Source organism: Marmota marmota, unplaced genomic scaffold (assembly GCF_001458135.2).
Source record: "Marmota marmota marmota unplaced genomic scaffold, marMar, whole genome shotgun sequence".
Lineage (NCBI taxonomy): Eukaryota > Metazoa > Chordata > Mammalia > Rodentia > Sciuridae > Marmota > Marmota marmota.
Genome location: NW_026000005.1, coordinates 53,165,871 through 53,184,415, shown reverse-complemented (window position 1 = coordinate 53,184,415; position 18,545 = coordinate 53,165,871). Strand labels below are relative to the sequence as shown.

Genomic DNA, 18,545 nt, shown 5'->3' with positions numbered 1-18,545 from the left:
TTTCAGAGAAGATCCCCAAAGCACAGGAAACAAAAAGCAAAAATAAACAATTGTGATTACATCAAACTAAAAAGCTCTGCACAACAAATAAACAACCAGCAGCCTGCAGAATAGGAGAAAATGTTGGTGAGCTCCACAGTCAACAAGGGGCTGATCTCGGGACTGTACAGGAAACTCCAAAAACTTAATAGCAAACAGAAATCCCACAAATAATCCAACTAAAAATAAGCAATAAACCTAAACAGGCATTTCTGAAAAGAAGTGTACAGAGAGCCCACAGGTATGTGAAAAGATGCTCAGTACGCGCATCAGTGGAATGCAAGTCCAGACCCTGTGAGCTCCCGGGTCGCCCCAGCAACACGGAAGACGGAAGACGGCCAGTGCTGCTGGGGGGTGCTGGAAAGGGAGGCGTACAAAGTGGGGGACCTGAAAGGGAATGAAATCCGTCTGTGGAAGTGCGTCGCACACGCCCGGTTCATGGCAACAGAGAGCTGGAAGTGCCTCATCCCAACGCTGACCAACGAAGAAAGCGCAGCACCTGGATCCTGTTCACCCAAGAGCACGGAATCCCGTCCACGTGAGCCAGACGCAGGCCGACCTCACTCATTTGTGGAACCTTAAAACGTCAATCTGGGGACATGGAGGCTAGAAAGGTTGCCAGGGACCGGGGGAGGCAGCTGGGGGAGGGGGTGCCCGGTTGTAGAGGGATAGGAGCAGCACGTCCCGTCCAGGGGCTGTTGCACAGTGGGGAGGGTGTGGCCGGCGACAATGTGCAGCTCACTTCAGAAAGTGGGAGAGAGTTTGAATTTATTTGTTTTTTATTATAAATGAGTGATAAATGTTGGAGGAGAGAGAAGTTTGTCCTGATTATTCTCTTAAATACATTACAATGAACTGAAACATCATGTTATCCCCATTAATGTGAACAGTTCTTATGTGTTAGTTAAAATAGATTTAATTGAAAAATAATAAAGTAAAACATAAATTTAATTGAAAAATAATAAAGTAAAACCTTTGAAAGAACCCAACAAAAGCTGGTCTGACCATTGTAATGCTTACTTGAATCTTAGTCTGTATTAACAGAGCTGGGCTGTCTTCTAGAATCTGAGTTCTTTCTTATCCATTCAATCTATCCTTTTGTATTCTGTTTTTCCTCTTTTTTTTTTTTTTACAATTGTATTGATAAAAGATATTTTAAGACTTCTGTATTTTTCTTTGTGTTATTTGCAGTTGCAGAGTACTTTCCTGTTCTCTTAATGACTGCCCGTAATCACCACACGTTCCTGTCCATCTGGTCTAAATGGTCACTGACTGTTGCGTGGTAGTGGAGAGACTGCAAACTTGTCTTTTGACTCTCATTTCTGCTGAGAAGTCACTTGTCAATCTTACTTTTGGCCTTTAAAAGTGTCATGCTTTTTATCTCTGGCTGCAGTTAGATTTTCCTCTTTGTCTTCTGCCCTTACCACTGCCCCGATCCATGTAGCCTTTGTGTACTCTGCTTTGCATTTGCAGATTTGAATTTATGGATTGACAAGCTCCAGTAGCTTTTCACAATTCATGATTATTCTCTTAAAATACCACTTTGCCATCATTCAGGCTGCTGCTAAAAACCAAAATGCCGTGGACTTGGAGGCTTTTAAAAAACAGGGATTGATTTCTCACAGTTCTAGAGGTGGGCAGTCTACCGCCAAGGCAGGCTCAGCATCTGGCTCATAGATGGCGCCTTGCTGCTGTGTCTTCTTAGTGGAAGGGCAGGGGGTCCTTCTGGGACATCTTGCAAGGGCCCTGGTCCATTCATGAGCACCCCTGACCTAATCACCTCCACCTTCCAGTTCTGTTAGAAATACCGGGGTGCCCCAGGGAATCAGACACATGCTCAGAAGCCCTCAGCAAGGCAAAGGTTTCCTCTGCAGAAGGGCGTGTGTCCGTCCTGGCTGGCAAGCGCCCCTGGGCAGGCCGCCCTCCTGCTTTGGCCCCTAGTGCAGCACTGCCCTTGCTCTGATGGGAGGAGCTCGAGGTTACAGTGTTCACAATGCGCTGGTTTTATAAAAGGAGCAGGGGAAGGGAAGGGCTATAGTTAAAATGGCTTCTGTTGGATCTTACATCCCAATTAAGGTGAAACACTGTATTCTGAGAATGGACTGCGGACTTTCCGCTTCTCCCAGTACCACCACTTTGGAGGTTTGGATTCCAGCGTATGAATTGGAGGGACACAAATGCTCAGACTGGGCACCCCCATTCCACGGCTTTCTCTTGGGTTCCACTTACGTGGTGTTAGGCCATGTCACTGGGACCTCACGTCTATATTTTCCATCTTTTTTCTCTTTTTTCATTTTCTATTGCCTGTCTTCCCATTTGTTAACACTGCCTTCAGGGGCTGGGGATGTGGCTCTAGCGGTAGCGCCCTCGCCTGGCATGCGTGCGGCCCGGGTTCGATCCTCAGCACCACATACAAACAAAGATGTTGTGTCTGCCGAAAACTAAAAAATAAACATTAAAAAAACAAACAAACAAAAAAAAACACTGCCTTCAGTTGTATCTAATCTCTTGAGTTCTTAATTCCAGTTATCACATTTTTTAATTCTAAAATTTTCATTTGATTCTTCATAATTTCCATTCCTCTGGGAAAATTCTCCATTTTCCACTTACTTCCTCTTTTTCTCTTACATGTTGAACATACTGATCATGATTATTTTTAAGACCTGTTTGATCACTCCCAGGTCTGAATCCTGCAGAGGTACATTTCTTTTGTTTGGTCTTTGTGTTTTTATTTTATTTTCCTCTTTGTTTTTGATCATGTGGTCCTGTCTCTTCATGCCTTTATACTTTGATATGTATTACATCACCTGCTAAAATACGGCCCTCCCTGAGGCCTCAAAAATCAGGTCCCACTGTGACTTCTGGGGTTCTCCTCCCGGAGGACCTTGAACTCAGGTCTTTTTTCCTAACAGCACCTGGCCCTGAAGTTTTCTCTTGATTTTCAGAGATTTTCTGCTTAGACTTTTAAAGTTCGATCCCACTTGCTGTGTTCAGTGGCACAAGCCTGTAATCCCAGCAGTTTGGGAGGCTGAGGCAGGAGAACTGCAAGTGGGAGGTCCACCTGAGTAACTTAGTGACCCTTAGCAACTTGGGGAGACCCTGTCTCAAAAGTCTGAATTACGGAGGATGTACCTTAGTGGTAAAGCACCCTTGATTTCAATCTTCAGTATTTAAAAAAAAAAAAATCCCACCTCTTATACCTCATTCAGAATTTGGCAACTGTCTTAAGGGAGGAACTGGCTGTTTTAGTCTCCGACTCTTTCCCTGGGATCTTGGCCTCTGGAGCCTGTTTCTCTCACCATGAGCTCTGCAGGTTTCTCTGTCCCTGGGCAACCACTCTCTGCCTGCGAAGACTCCAGACGCCCAGCCCCGCCCAGCCCCGTGCTGTGCCTGGAATGCAAATGTGCTGGGATAGTGTGTGGGATGAGGCTGCTGTCCTGCAGCCCTGCTCTGGGATCTTGGCCTTCCGCCCCTCTGCTTCTGTAGCGCTTTAACACTCACGGCTTCCCCAGTGCCGTGTGGGCAGCCTGGGGTGGCCACCTGCACTCTGCAGTCTTCCTGGTCATGCGGATTTTCGCCCCAGCTGGGAGTCTGCAGCTCCTGAGTGTTCATGTGGTGCTCCCGGAGAGGAAGTTCTAGCTCCGTTGCTCAGTGTGGACAGCCAGTTGTCCCAAGGCTGATCTTACCCGGTGCTCTGGGAGGCAGCACTGGGGTGCTGGATGGGGCTGACTCATCTCTACTGAGCTCCTGTGGCTGTCATTTCAAGGCTCTGGGACTTATGATGGCTTCATAGGCTCCAGGGCGGCTGGGAGGGATTTCTGCCTTTTTTCTTCTTATTTTTTAAAAAATCTCTTCTCTTACCACATTTCATTAAACATCCTGCTGGGATATTCTGATTATGGGGATCACACTGAGTGGTGTTATGGTTTGGAGGTGAGGTGTCCCCAAAGCTCACATGAGAGACAGTGCAAGACAGTCCAGAGGAGACCAGTCTGTGATCAGTCCCCCTGGTGGGATTAACTGCATGGTGACTGAAGTGGCGTGGGTGTCGGTGCGGCTGGAGGAGGTGGGCGTGGGACGTGGCTGTGGGTATGTATCTGTACGTGGGGAGTGAGGCTCTGCTTCTTGGTCACCACGATGTGAGCTGCTTCCCTCTGCCACATTCTGCCATGATGTTTAGCCTCACCTCAAGCCCCAAGGAATGGACCGGCCTTCTAGGACTAAGACCTCTGAACCCGTGAGCCCTCCCATAGACCTTCTTCCCTGAAGTTGTTCTGACTAAAACAGTTGGTGTAGCTAAACTGGGGAGGACTGAACACTTTGCAGTGTTGAATTGGACCCCTGCTTCTCGATGCTGTCGCAGCCCTTGGGATTACCTGGTCACAGGGGAGAGCCTTTGAGGGACACAGGAGTGCTGCTGCCTGCTGCTCAGAATCTCGCGCACAGCAGCCTCTCGCGCCCAGTCTCTTGGCCTCACAGGCACAGGAACTTGCCAACATTATCAAACACAGGTCCTCAGAGAAGTGTACCCTTTTGTCCACTCCTGGGTGGTCACTTGTAGATTCAAGAGGACACACAGTAAGGGACCCACCACAGAGTGCCGTCAGGCTGTGCCCTGAGGCTGCAGGACTGTGTGGGGGTGGTGGCTCAGGCTGGCCAGCGTGCACTGTTGGGCTGGTTGGGGAGGACAGCCTGCCTCTGGCCCGCCTGTGCTCCCTTCTCTGTCTGCAGAGATGGTCCTCCTTCCTGATCCTGGGTCCCCAGAGGGCAGCTCAGAGGGACTGCCCCTCAATCCAAATAAGAGTCTGCAACAGTCCAGGAAGGGCACCTTTGTACCAGATTGTCCTGGGGTGAGAGGAGTGGTCAGGGGGACAAGACAGAAGATGGCCTTTTCAGAAGGGGGGCCTGGGGGACTCTCTGGGGGGGGATTTAAGGAGCCCACCCTTAGCCATTGCTCTAGCCTCTGCTGTTGGGGGCTCACTGTCAGCAGACAGCCAAGCCGGTGTCCATGGCAGTGGGTGACAGCCCTGAGAAGCCCTCTTCCTGTCCTGCTGAAGGAACTCTGCTTCCCGGGGCTCTGGCCCCCAAGAGGGACCCCTTGCCCTTCCACAGGAGTTCAGTTGCTGTGACTATCGCTCTGCTAGAACCCATCCCTCTCCCTGTCCCTGGGAGCACCGTCCTGACCCAGGACCCTGGGTGGGACAGCCAAGGGCCTGCCCGCAGCCCTGGAGAGCGCTTTGACCTCCCTGTTCCGCAGGACTTTCCAGTTCTGGGACCTGAGGGGCAGAGTTGCTTTGGGGCCGTGGACCTCCACCCTGTGGCCCAGGGGACTGTCACACAGCGGGGCCTCGCAGGTTGCATGAACTGCCCGTGACTTGGGGGTTCCCAGTCTGCTGCCTGCTGTTCAGTGTGACTTGGGCGCAGCTTCAGGGATATCCTTCATGCCTCCTGAGAGGGTCACGGGCAGCAGGAAATGGTGCTAAAGGGAGGCTTCTGCGCCTTGTTTAGGGCCCTGTGGTTCTTTTGAGTGCTGAGTTAAGTGCTTTAAGTGCTTGGTCCTGCTAATGCAGAGACCACACTGTGACTGGCTGTGGCTACCAACCCGGGCCCAGGGTGGAGGCTGCAGTCAGACACCCTTGACTTGGATCTTGGGCTTGTGCAGCCCCCACCCGGGGCTGCATCCTTAGGAGACCCTTCCCCAGGATCCCCAGGACCCCGCCATGGCTTGAGGGTCACCTTCAGGCCAGGTGCTTCCTGCTTCTTGTCCTGGGATGGAGCTTCTCCCGGCTCCACACCCCCACGTCCCTGTGCTGTACCCTTTCTCCCTGTCGGCTGCTGCTGCAGGTCCTGCTGGGGTTGGAAGGGAGTGGAGAGTTCTGTGGGTTCCAGCAGCACCCTGATCTTGGGTCTTTGGATATTGTTTCTAATTTGCATTTTCCTTTTCCCCAAGGTATCTCCTACCCTTGCCGGGGCTCCTGCCACCACTAGGAGTGGCCGACAAAGGCTGCAGAGATGGCTGGGGCCTCGGTGAAGGTGGCGGTGCGAGTCCGCCCCTTCAATTCCCGAGAGATGAGCCGTGACTCCAAGTGCATCATCCAGATGTCAGGAAGCACCACCAGTGAGTACTAGGGACGTCACTGGTCCCCAGGCACCTTGTGTCTCTGGGTCAGGCCCCTGGGCCAGCCCGGCCCTCCTGGAGCCACAAGCTCCTGGTCACAGTGTCCTGCAGTTGCTGGGGCCGACCACACACTGAGGCCCACAGCAGCCGGCTGCCGCCCACGGCTCCTGAGTCTGAGCCAGGTGTGGACAGGCCGCCCTCCCTCTGGTTGGCACCTGCCTCTTCCAGCCTCCAGCTCAGGTCCCATCTCTCCTCGTTGTCACCCGGCCTTCTCCCTGGCATGCCTGTGTTCCCATGTGACCTTTTATAAGGACACTAATCACAGGATTTAGGGCCACCTTAACCCAGGATGACCATGTTTTAGAAAATAATCACCTCTCCTCCAAAGACCCTGTTTCCAGATAAGTTCACCCTCGAGGGTCCTGGGGGCACCGTTTTGGGGCACTCCTTAGCTCAGGACAGCCACTGCCCAGGTTTCCAGGCTCCCTGCTTTCTGCCTTGGTTGTTTCTCCAGCCTCTCAGCCTCTGGCCAGCAGGAGGCTGGCCTCGACACGGGGTTAGGAAACAGCAAGGTAGAGGAGGGAGGTTCCAGAAGGCCAGAGGCCAGGACTGCCCGGAGGTCCTGCGCAGGTCAGGCTGCTGGGGGCAGAAGCCAGGCTGGCGGGAGCTGCTTTGTCTTTCACTAGAAGGCTGTTTAGTGAGGTGCCGTGGACACGGTGCAGTGGACCCGGAGACGGCAGACCTAGGTGTTCAGCTCACTCAGTTTGTATGACCGCAGCACAGGGGTGGCGAGCTCTGGCCAGCACCAGCTGCCCTCCATGCCTGGCCCCTCTGGCCTCCCGCCCTGGGCAGGCAGCCTCTCACACCATGGGCAGGGCTGGCCCTGGGCCCTCCACCACTGGTCCTGTGTGAGCAGGCGTCACTTCAGTTCTGGGGCTGGCTGGGCTTGGCAGGTGGCTGGGGACTGACTGAGTGGGCCCAACGGTACCCAGCACTGGTTCCGTACTACACCTCCTCGTCCTCGAGGTGTAGTATGGCAGGGCCTTTCGCCCACAGGGGCCGCCCCAGGGAGGGGCTCTTCGACCTGGAATGGCCACCTGGCTGGGGTGGTGGCCTCGGCCTCCAGGAGTGAGCATTTGGGCGTCATGGGGGAGGGTGCAGGGACACTCGAGGTCCCGTTGTGTGAGGTCATCACTGGGGTAAATGATGCTCTTACTGGAGTGTCCTGTGACCCAGCTCTGAGCCAGCAGGATCAGGGCAGCCTGCGCCTCCATCCCTGGCTGCAGAGCTCGGCCCGGCCACGCAGAGCCGGGTTCCTCCTTGTGGCCATGTCCTCGCTTGCAAGAGGGCAGGCTTTGAAGCCCCAGAAAACTTCCATCTCTCTTTGGGTCAGAGCAGGAGAAGTGACCAGTGAGCCCCTTTGCAGGCCCTTGGCTGGCCTGTGATGGCCCCTCGGGCACCTCAGAGGCTCTGACCATCCTGGGCTGAAGCTAATGCCAGGTGGGCCCAGGAAGCAGGGCCCAGGAGTGACGCCCGGCTGTGCTCTCAGCCAGCTGGCTGGGACTGCACCTGCGCCCCTTTGGGCCTCTGTGTCCCTGCCAGTGGAGATGGTGCTGCTGGATACCCCCACACCCCACTTCCGGGTTGTTTCTGAGTCCTTCGGTCACTGAGGAAGTTCCAGGGCACGGCCCCTTGTCCTGTCTCGGCTGTGTAGACCGGGACCCTGGGCCCAGGGTGGGGGTGATCTGGGCTGGGACGGGACTCTCCACCCCAGGTCACCCCCACTGGTGCTGGGGAAGGGGGTAGCGCCTCCATGCCACGGGGAGGTGGTGCCCATGTGCGTTGCCTGGGCCTCCATAGAGGGCCTCCAGCTGAGCGGCTCCAGATGCCCGGCCCGTGTCCTCCCAGTTCTGGAGACCAGGGTGGGACAGCGAGGTGCGTGGCTGCTGTGGCCCCATGAGCCTGCCAATCCCCGACACGGCTCCACCCTCCTCACCTCTTCCCAACCTGCTCCCACCAGGTGCGTCCACTGGGATGGGCCTCATGAGTGAGCGGGGGACCAGGCAGGTCCTGGCGGGCTCCAGTGAGAGGCCACTTGGTGCCCCCTCGCTGCCTGGCTGCAGGGACATTCAGACTCCAGGAGTCGCTCCGTGAAGTCGCTACACCGTCCCTATTCCCTCTGGTGGTCACCTGGTGTGGGCCTCGCCCTGAAGGCCCTCCTCTCTCTCCCTCCTGCGGCTGCTCCTGGAGGCAGCTGGACAGGGCCCCCACAGCCCCAAGGACAGGGCTGTCATGGTCTCACCCATACCCTCCTGCTGGGGCCTGAGGATGGGAGGGGGGTCTGCTGCAGACCCTTCCCAGCTCCCAGACAGCACCAGTGACTTTGGTGCTCCATGGCCGTCCCTGACCATGGCCTTCATCTTTGTCCCCCTGCCTGCCACCTGTGTCTTCACAGACACCCTCCTCGTGTGTGTCTGTCTCCAAATGTCCCCTTTCTAAGGTCACAGTTCCATGGGATTGCCCCTGCCCCCGCCCAGTGACCTCATCTTAACCAATCACACCTACACTGGCCCTGTCTCCAAATAAGGTCACATTGAGCTGCTGGGCAATAGGACGTGAAATCGTGGGCTTTGGGTGGACATGAACTGAGGAGGACACAGCTCCTTGCTCTTGGGGAGGGCTTTTGTTCTTGATCCTGTCACCCTGGGTTACGGCAGGTGTCCTGGAGGCCATGCNAGGCTGGGCTTGGAGCTCGTGGGGGGGGGTCGAGGCTTGGTGCCGGTGGTGGGTGGTGTGCAGAGGACTGACCATGCTCTGGCCCTACTGCCGGCCTAGAAGGCTGACAGGGGAGGAGAACCCCAGGTGCCCGCAGCAGGGGCAGCCAGCATGCCGCAGCCAAAGTGCCCAGTGAGCCACAGGGTGCCCAGGCTTCTGGGTGCTTCTAGGGCACGGCTGCCCAGCAGGACATAGAGACCAGCGTGGGGGTGGCAAGCAGGCCCTGGACCCCAGATGGGGTGGGCTGTGGCTTGTGGTGTCACCTGTCTGCTGGCAGGAGTGCTGTGGGCCACCTCTGGCTGGAGGTCCACAGGGGCCTGTGAGCATCTGCAGGAGGGTCCTGTGGGACCTTCAGGCATCTGTGGGAGGCAGGGTCCACCACGGAGGGGGCAGGGGCGACTCGCTGCCTGGAAGGGGACCTGTTCCCAGTTTGGGAGCCTGGCTTCCTTGGAAACTGCTCCCGCCTTTGGGGCACAGAATTCCTGTCCGTGTCCCTCTCAGTGCCACCCTGACCACCTTCCCTGTGTCCCCTCTCTGCAGCCATCGTGAACCCCAAGCAGCCCAAGGAGACGCCCAAGAGCTTCAGTTTCGACTACTCCTACTGGTCCCACACCTCGGTGAGCCAGGGCTGGGCCAGTGTGTGGTGGTGTGGACCCTGGCTCTGGCCAGCTCGCAGTGTGGCCCCCGGGATTCCCTCCACCTCTGGAAGTGGCAGGCTCCCCTCTGAGGGGGGCGAGGACCCCACCTGCTCCCCTGGTGGGTGCCTCTGAGCGGGGCCTGTGCTGCTTCCCGCCAAGGCACCCCCACTGGCTCTCAGCTCTCACCTGGGGTGCAGAGGCCCCTCCCCAGGGCAGACGCCCCTCCTCTGGCACTGTCCCTGGACACGGTGGCCATCCTCAGGAGCTGCCCCTTCCTCCCCAGCCCGAGGACCTCAACTACGCCTCGCAGAAGCAGGTGTACCGGGACATCGGCGAGGAGATGCTGCAGCATGCCTTCGAGGGCTACAACGTGTGCATCTTCGCCTACGGGCAGACGGGGGCGGGGAAGTCCTACACCATGATGGGCAAACAGGAGAAGGACCAGCAGGGCATCATCCCACAGGCAGGTGGCCGCTGGCCAGGCGCAGGGAGCCGCTGGGAAGGCAGACTGGCCGGTCAGTGGGGCAGGGCAGGAGGCAGGCGGAGGGACGACCAGGAGGCACGCACCAGGTGGGGACGCACCAGGAGGGGACGGCTGAAGCTGCTGGCTGGGGTGGGCTGGGAACTGGCTGTGGACAGGCGTCCAGAGCGAGGGGTGACCAGACACGAGACACAGATGGCTCCTCAGATGCCACCAGAGCTCTGGTCTCCCCCCGTCCAGTGCCACGCCCCCGGCAGGATCTGACCTGTCGGGGAGAGAGACGGTGGGAACCCCCGTGGGTGGCAGCTCCCGCCTCATGCCCTCGGGGTCGGGGTGACAAGCAGAAGTCCCTCTGAGAGGATCAGGTCTCACCAGGGGACCTGGAACCAGAGGACACCAGCCCCTGGGCTGCAGGCTTCTTTTTGGTGCCTTCACATTGGGATGTGCGTTGTGACAGGAGGGCCTGGCAGAGCAGTGTCCCCTTGGCCATGGGGGATGGGGTTCCGGGGGCCATCAGTCCTCCGAGCTGACTCTCCCTCTGTCCTGACAGCTCTGTGAAGACCTCTTCTCCCGAATCAACGACACAACTAATGACAACATGTCCTACTCCGTGGAGGTAGGGCTCCCTGCTGGACACCTGCAGGGGACAGTGGGGTCCCAGAAGCCACCCCTAAGGCAATGGGGTCCCAGGTCCTGTCCCTAAGGCAGTGGGGTCCCAGGTGCCGTTCCCAGGGCAGTGCTTTGCCACTGGTCTGTGCCCTCAGCTTGTCATTGCTTGTCCCCGGGGCCGCCCCGCCGGCTCCCCTGTGCGGTCTTGGAGACGTGTGGAGCACAGCTGTTGAGTGAGTGGCTACTCGGCCCCGTGCTGGGACGGGTGTCTGGGGGCGGCCTGGCCCTGGAGTGACCCAGGGTTGTGTGCTGTGGGGAGCTGGCCCCCGATGGTGTGGCTGTCCTGCAGGTCAGCTACATGGAGATTTACTGTGAGCGTGTCCGTGACCTCCTGAACCCCAAGAACAAGGGCAACCTGCGCGTGAGGGAGCATCCGCTGATGGGGCCCTATGTGGAGGACCTCTCCAAGCTGGCTGTCACCTCCTACAATGACATCCAGGACCTCATGGACTCGGGGAACAAGGCCAGGTGGGGGATGCTCCTTGCCCTCCACCCTCGCCATGCCTGACACTGTTAGTCCCCGAGGAGGGCCACCTTCCCCTCTGCCCAGCTCTTGGCACCCGAGGGTCCCTGTTGGGGTCTGCCTGGTGGCCCTGATTTCCTCATGAGTCTGGGGCCATCAAGGGCATGTGCCAGCCTGGGAGAGACCCAGACCCCTGGTTCAGGAGAAACTGTCACCTACGTGAGGGCTGCTTCTCTCTGGGAGTGGGCAATGTGACCTTGTGCCCTCCAGCCGAGGGCTTTGTGTTCTCTGTGGGGTGCTGGCCCCTCCGGTAGGGCCAGTCTTGGTCCCCAAGGGCAGCGCTCTGATAGCCCAGGGGTTCTGAGACTGTGAGAGCTGCTCTGCCCTGGCTTCCTCCTGGACACTCTGTGTTCTGTGACCACTGTCCCTCTCTGCCACAGAGACTCCCCTCGAGGCCATTGCCTAGTCGGCCGCCTCTGGGTGGGGCTGACCCATCCTGAGCCCTCTCTCCACCATTCCCCAGGCAGCCTCTTGGCACCTGGTGACTGAGTCTGGGGACATTCTCTGAGGTCCCTGGCAGGTTGGGGCAGTATGGGAACCAAACCCCGGCCCTCTCTGGCAGGCTTGGGCTCTCTCCTCTGGAAGGTCGCCCTGCTGGCCCTGGCATCTCCTGGGCATAGGGTGGGCTACTGGGCTCTCTGGAGAGGATGGCGTGGGCAGGAGGGTGGGATGTGGTGGACATACTCTTTCTCTTCCAAGGGGCTTTCTCACACCAGGGCCCTCAAGGACCTCTGCCCTGCTGGGGTTCCTGAGCCCCTGGGAGCAGGGAGCACCCCTCGGTCATGGCATCCCCATGAGGGACAAGGACCCCCATGGTGGGCAGTGGGAAGGCTGAGCAGGAGGCTGGCAGGAGGCATGGTCACCCCTGCCTGGCCCGAGCAGCCCTGTAGCCTGCTCCTACCATGGGGTGGCCTGACATGGGACAAGGGTGATCTTGTGTGGCTTCCTGCACCCAGGACGGTGGCAGCCACCAACATGAACGAAACCAGCAGCCGCTCTCACGCCGTCTTCAACATCATCTTCACCCAGAAGCGCCATGATGCAGAGACCGACATAACCACTGAGAAGGTGAGTGGGGGCCCAGGCAGGCGGTGCCACCAAGAGCAGTGGCAGCACAAGGACCCCAACCGCACACTGGCCTGTGAGATGTGGGCACCGCCCTCTGCCAGGAGCCAGGTGCTGCCCGTCTGCCACCTGGTGTGGGTTCCAGTGGGGTGCTGGCCAGTCTGGGAGGCCACCTCATCTCAGAATGTGGGGCGGCCTGGGTGTGGAGGGGATCGGGGTTCAGGGATCGGGGTTCAGGGACCGGGTCCTCCTCCCTCCACCTCCTGCTGCTGGGCAGTTTTGGTGGGGTCTGTGGGGATGTCCCAGGCAGCACCAAGGACAGAGGTGAGGCGGCATGCCTGGTACCCCCAGAAGTGGCAGCAGAGGTGGGGTGGCAGGGCCAGTTAGTAGTCGGAGATGCCCGTGGGTTCTGGTGCAGGCGGGCAGGGCTGCGTCCTCTGCCTTCACTGGGAGCCGGGCCCTTACCAGGAGCAGGGCCTCGGGTGGGCACCAGCATCTTCAGCTAGGGACGCCCTGCCTGAGGGCACAGCCTGCCCACTGCCCCTGTCCCATGTGCCCTTCCCACACACTTGAAGTTCTTGGTGGACCGGTGGGCACCCTCTCCTGGCCCTGTGTCCCAGGGGCTCCTCCCTGCCTGCCTCTGACTGTGCCCCACCCCTGAGCCCCGCCCAGGCCTCCTCCAGTCTCCTCAGAGGGGTTTCCCCGGCGGCTCAGGTCTGCTGAGGGCCTGTATGAAGTGTGTCTCAGTCCCTGGAGGTGCTGGGGGGTCACCTCAGGGCCACCTCCAACTGACCCCTGGAGGTAGTAAGAGGAAGTTCAGTGAGGCCGACGGGGGCTGGGACCAGAAGGAGGGCATGGTCAGAGCCCAGGCAGACGGCCGCTGGCGCCTCCGTCACTGGTCAGGGCCCTGAGGGTCCCTCTGTGTCCAGGCCTGTTAGACAGCCAGTGGGCCTGCCTTTGGTGTGGCTTAAGAGCAGCTGGGCCTCCCTGGGGTGGGCTGGCCACCACTATGGATGCTCTGTGGGAGAAGCTGACGCCTCTGCCGTTGCAGGTGAGCAAAATCAGCCTGGTGGACCTGGCCGGCAGTGAGCGGGCGGACTCCACGGGGGCCAAGGGCACGCGCCTCAAGGTAGGGCCAGGCTGCTGTGCCACGGGGCTCAGCTAGTGGGGTCCAGTGTCCAGGGAGAGCTGGGCAGGAGGGTCTGGCTGGGGCTGGAGGCGCGGGGCCACAGCCTGGGCAGGGAGTGGGGTCCCAGGCCAGAGCCTTTGGCCTCCAGTGGCCAGAAGACCCTTCCTGCTGCCCTGCTTGAGTGAGGACAGGCTCCGGCTGGAAGCTGTACTTCTCCACGGTCCCCCTGTCCTCACACCAACCCTGAGGAGCACGGGCTGTGCACTGGCCTCCTGTGAAGACAGTCTTAGTGTCAAGAAGGAGCGGTTTTGGTTTCCAGAGGGCCCCCTTTGGTCCCCGCCATGACTTGATAGTTGGGAACAGCCCTGGAAGTGGAACCTGGTGAGGACAGGGGCACTGAGAAGAAATGCTGGCCACACCCAAGTGGCCCCTGGGGTCGGCAGGCAGAGTGGTGCCTCTGCCGCACCTTCCAGGCCCGGCCCTGGAGCCCACCTGGACCACTTTCCACCCACAGGAGGGAGCCAACATCAACAAGTCCCTGACCACCCTGGGGAAGGTCATCTCTGCCCTGGCTGAAATGGTGAGCTGGCCCCGGCTTCAGGGCTGGACTGGTGGGAGGTACTGTGGAGGCCCCTCCCTCTGATGCCGAGAGGACATGGGCTGTTGCTCTCACTCCCACGTCTGGAGAGGTGGCTGTGGCTCAAGGGACAGCCCAGAGACGGGCAAGGCTGGACTTGGAGTAGTGGCCCTTGTTCCTCCCTGGGCCTGCAAGACGGGGATGTGCGGCTTTCCTCGTGGTCCTTCCGAGAGAAGTCCACCATGGCCGTGCTGAGCATGTGGATGGCATGCTCATGGGAGGGCAGGGGTCAGCTCCCACTGCTGTTGGCCCCCGTCCAGGCCACTCTCCAAGGAGGAGCCACAGCCTGGGAGGCAAGGGGCCGGGCTCTATGGGCCCTGCAGAGCCAGCAGCACCCACCCTCACCAAGACACCCAGGCTGTGGACAGAGAAGGACCACTATCTAGAGAACCTACAACTGAAATGGCTGGCGGTGGGGAAGGGTGCTGGGTGACAGCGGCCTGGTGACACCCGTAGTTTACCTGTTGTCACTCCAGCTCAGGGTGGCCAGTCTTGGTGGGTGGAGGGTGACGGCCACCGGGCATGTGCTCAGGCCTCTTGCTGCTCTCCTGCCCTCTGTGCCTACCAGTCCTCCCCTCTCCACATACTCTGGGGCCGCAGCCTCAGCCCAGGTCCTCAGACTCTTTCTGTCCTCTCTCTTTCCAGGACTCTGGGCCCAACAAGGTAAGCGGCTTCCTTCAACCCCCAGGGCAGGAGGCTGGAGGCAGAGCACTGGCCCAGCCCCTGTGCACACCTCAGCTGGGCAGCCCACCCCCCACCTCTTCCCTCAGCGAGGAAACGCACCCTGCCTTCTGGCCCCACGGTGCAGTGGGCAGATCGGTGGTAAACAGCAGCGAACAAAGAGAAAACGCAACTATCAATCAGGATGGATCCCTAGGGAGGAAGGGCCGCGAGAGTGGCCGACAGGAGAGGCAGTCTTCAGTTGGCTGGGATAGGGAGGCTTCCTAAGGGAAGTGGCCTGGAACAGAGACCTGAGCCATGGGAGGACCTGCCAGGCAGGTTGTCGGCACCTGTGCCCTGTAGTCGGAGGGGACAGAGTGAGATGCACAGGTGGGCAGAGGTTGCTGGTGGGAGGACACGGGAGAGGCATGTGTGCAAGGTGTGAGGAATTAAGGAAGGAAGTCCATGAGGAACTCTGCAGGAAGTGCGCAAGGGTGTGTGTGCAATGGGGTGAGGCGTGTGAGCGCTGTGGGCAGCTGTGAAACTACGCGTGATAAACCAAGGAACTGTGCAAAGAGTGTGTGAGGATCTGTGAGGAGCCATGAGGACCTGTGTGTGAAACTGTAAGAAACTCTGAGGATCTGGGTGAGGATCTGTGAGGATCTGTGCGAGGATCTGTGTGAGGATCTGTGTGAGGATCAGTGTGAGGATCTGTGTGAGGATCTTTGTGGGGATCTGTGAGAGGATATGTGAGAGGATCTCTGAGGACCTGTGAGGATCTGTGTGAGGATCTGTGTGAGGATCTGTGTGAGGATCTTTGCGGGGATCTGTGAGAGGATATGTGAGAGGATCTGTGAAGGTCTGTGTGAGGATCTATTTGAAGATCTGTGTGAGGGTCTATGTGAGGATCTCTGCGAGCATCTGTGTGAGGATCTGTGTGAGGACCTGTGCGTGGAATTGTGAGGAACCTGCTCTCGGTCTCAAACCTGCTTAAGGTTTATGTCCTTTGAGCTGGTGGGGTTCCTCCTGCGTCATCCTGGAGCATGGCGGGGGTATGTGCCCAGAGAAGTGGCACAGCCCTCGGATGGCACCCAAGTGCACCTCCATGGTGTGGGCACCAGGGGACGGGGCCTGTCTGCTGGCCACAGCAGTGCTCATCTAACTCTTCCCAGCCAGTGCATGGAAAGCAGGTAGATGTGGGGAGTAGCTCAACACCCCAGTTAGTGAAGTCAAGCCGGCTGGCAGTGCCCCTGAGCTACAATTCCCAGCAGCCATGCCCGGGGCAGGCATGAACCCGGGTGATGGTCTTTGCCTTAGAGTAGTGGAGAGACTTGGGGTGCTCCTGCTGAGGGGAGGGGAGGGCAGTCTAGCACAGGAGGCTATGAGCTGGCTTCTGGAGGACAGGAGGGACTTGGGTGGGAAGAGGGTGTCCTGTGGCGGGGACATGGAGGCCAAGGTGCGGCGGGGGGCACGAGGCTCAGATAGTCTTGGCCACCTGGGGCTTTTCCCTTGGTCAGAGTTGCTGGTGGGCTTCAGGGAGGGGGATGGGCTCAGATCCGTCCTAACGTGGGACGCCGTGGCCAGTGATGCCCATACTTCTGGCCTCGGGCCCAGCCAAGTGGCCCAGACGCAGCAGGGACGCACCAGGAAGGCCCTGGGGATTGCCAACTCATCCTTATTCTAGCCCAGGGTGGAGGTGCCAGCAGGGGGCACCCAGGGCTGGAGAGGCCTGGGGACAGGCAGCTAGCTGACTCTATCCTGCCCTCACCCCGCCTGGGGCTCTGGGGCCCACAAGGCAGGCTCTGTGCTCCCTCCTCCCTCTGCTGCCCTTCTGGGCCCGGGCTGACCATGAATATCCCCACAGAACAAGAAGAAGAAGAAGACAGACTTTATCCCCTACCGGGACTCCGTGCTGACCTGGCTGCTCCGCGAGAACCTGGGTGAGGACTGACAGTCGGCCTGTCCCCAGGGCCCTATGTCCTACCAGGGGCCATGCCATCATCCCACCTGGGAGGTCCAGCCACCAGGCCTCCTGCCTTGTCTGGGCCAAGGCTGAAGTGGCCCAGAGGGGTGGCTGCCCACAGTGCACTGTGCAGGCCTAGGTGAGGCGGCTACCCGCAGTGCGCACCCAGGGCAAGTCCAGGAAGCCAGGAGGCTACAGAGCACTGGCCCCCAGCTCCTGCCGGTGACTCTTGGTCCCCACCTGTAACAGGGACGTGGGACACGGAGGATCTGGAGAACCCCGCTTGCTTGCTGGGATTTAGGGGCTGCTGTAGATTTGCCCTTGCCCCCATCTGCGTCCCGAGCAGTGAGAGTCACAGGGAGATGAAGATTGGGTGTGCCTGACATTGACCCTGTCCCTCGCAGAAATGACTCTAGGATCCCCCAGCTGTGTGTAGCTGCAGAAGTGGTGCTCAGGAGGTAAACTGAGTCTCAGGCCGACCTGGTGAACAGCGGGGGCTCCTGGCCTCCCCAGTTGTGTGCGGGACATGCAGACCCTGGTGGCCTGGCTCTGCACCCCACGACCAGCTGGGCTAGAGCCAGCACCCCTGTCAGGCAGCTCTGCCCCGTGGAGAAGAGGGCAGGTGGGCCCCACTGCGGGGCAGAGGTGTCCTAGGAACGGCTGTCCTTTCACCTGGGACACAGGGCCGTGCCAGCGTTAGCCCTAGTGTGGAGCAGAGGGAGATCCCCTATGTCACCCTTTTTGGGGCCTGACATGGCACTTTGCCCAGGCCCTTCTTGCTGTCAATTCCTCCAAGTCCCTGTGGGAATTCCCTAGGGAACCACTTCCAGGACATGGCCCGTGGACACAAGTCCCTGGGGTCAAGCCGGCAAGACCGTCCATCCCGACCCGGCACACTGACAGGCAGCCCTCCTGAGGGCTGGGGTGGGATCAGTGGGTGATTTTGTTAGGACTGCTGAGGTGGCTGCCCCTGACAGGACATTCATTGCACGAGGAGCCAGGGCACCTGCAGGGTGTGGAAGCACCCAACCCCACGCCTCCACCTCAGCCTAAAGACTAGAGGCCCTACGCCTCCACTGTGGTGAAGAGGAGGCTGCTGGTCACAGAGTGGCCCTGGCAGGAGAAATGGGGGATCCTTGGGAAGGACAGTCCTTGCCACTGTCTGCCCATAGGGTAGCCTGACTCGTGGGGGGAGGTGAGCAGACCCCACTGGGCTGAGAGCCCTCTGTGGTCACCCCGGGCTGTTTCTGCAGGTGGCAACTCGAGGACCGCCATGGTGGCCGCCCTGAGCCCTGCGGACATCAACTATGACGAGACACTCAGCACGCTGAGGTGCGCCCAGCTGGGGGGCCCTGCTACCCCCACCTGGGTGGGGCCTTCATGCTGGTGGTCCTCCTGGACCCTCTGAGGCTGGAGGTGACTGATCTGAGGCTCCTGGGCCTTCATGGGCCCTGTTCTGCTCTCACCACCCTTCAGGGTGCCACGTGGGGCTGCAGGCCAGGCAGGGCCCCGGTGGCTGGAAGGGCTGTGCTGGCAGCTGGGGGCTGCCAGTTAGCAGAGGAGGCAGGGGTGGCCTCCTGGGTGGGGACACTGGGCCTCAGGAGGCTGCCGAGCTTGGCTTTGCCGTTTCTGGCCTCTTGAGTGTGCTCAGTGGGAGGCGGACCTGCACCCTGTGGGAGCCCCTGCACCTGGGTGCTGAGTACGTGAGCTAGGCACGTGGGCAGGCAGCCACCTTCCCGCACCTGAGCCCCCGGGGCCTCCTGGGGACAACACACCATCTGTCCCTCCTCCTTGGCCTCAGTTTCCTCAAGTGGATGAGGAGGGCTGGGTGACCCCCCCCCCCCCCCC

General features: G+C 59.3%; 1 protein-coding gene across 30 annotated transcripts in view; it reads left to right on the top strand.

Moving 5' to 3' along the window:
• Window positions 1-5,984: 5,984 nt before the first annotated feature.
• Window positions 5,985-18,545, top strand: part of Kif1a (kinesin family member 1A) — a 62,000-nt gene continuing 49,439 nt past the window's right edge. For all 30 annotated transcript variants that reach the window (XM_015481671.2, XM_048808921.1, XM_048808920.1 and 27 more), the window contains exons 1-11: window positions 5,985-6,157; window positions 9,473-9,549; window positions 9,854-10,033; window positions 10,602-10,667; window positions 11,010-11,188; window positions 12,200-12,311; window positions 13,360-13,437; window positions 13,952-14,017; window positions 14,720-14,737; window positions 16,599-16,674; window positions 17,951-18,029. In XM_015481671.2, coding sequence (XP_015337157.1) covers window positions 6,052-6,157; window positions 9,473-9,549; window positions 9,854-10,033; window positions 10,602-10,667; window positions 11,010-11,188; window positions 12,200-12,311; window positions 13,360-13,437; window positions 13,952-14,017; window positions 14,720-14,737; window positions 16,599-16,674; window positions 17,951-18,029 — 1,037 coding nt within the window. In that variant the 5' untranslated portion in view covers window positions 5,985-6,051. The remainder of the gene's footprint in view (window positions 6,158-9,472; window positions 9,550-9,853; window positions 10,034-10,601; window positions 10,668-11,009; window positions 11,189-12,199; window positions 12,312-13,359; window positions 13,438-13,951; window positions 14,018-14,719; window positions 14,738-16,598; window positions 16,675-17,950; window positions 18,030-18,545) is intronic.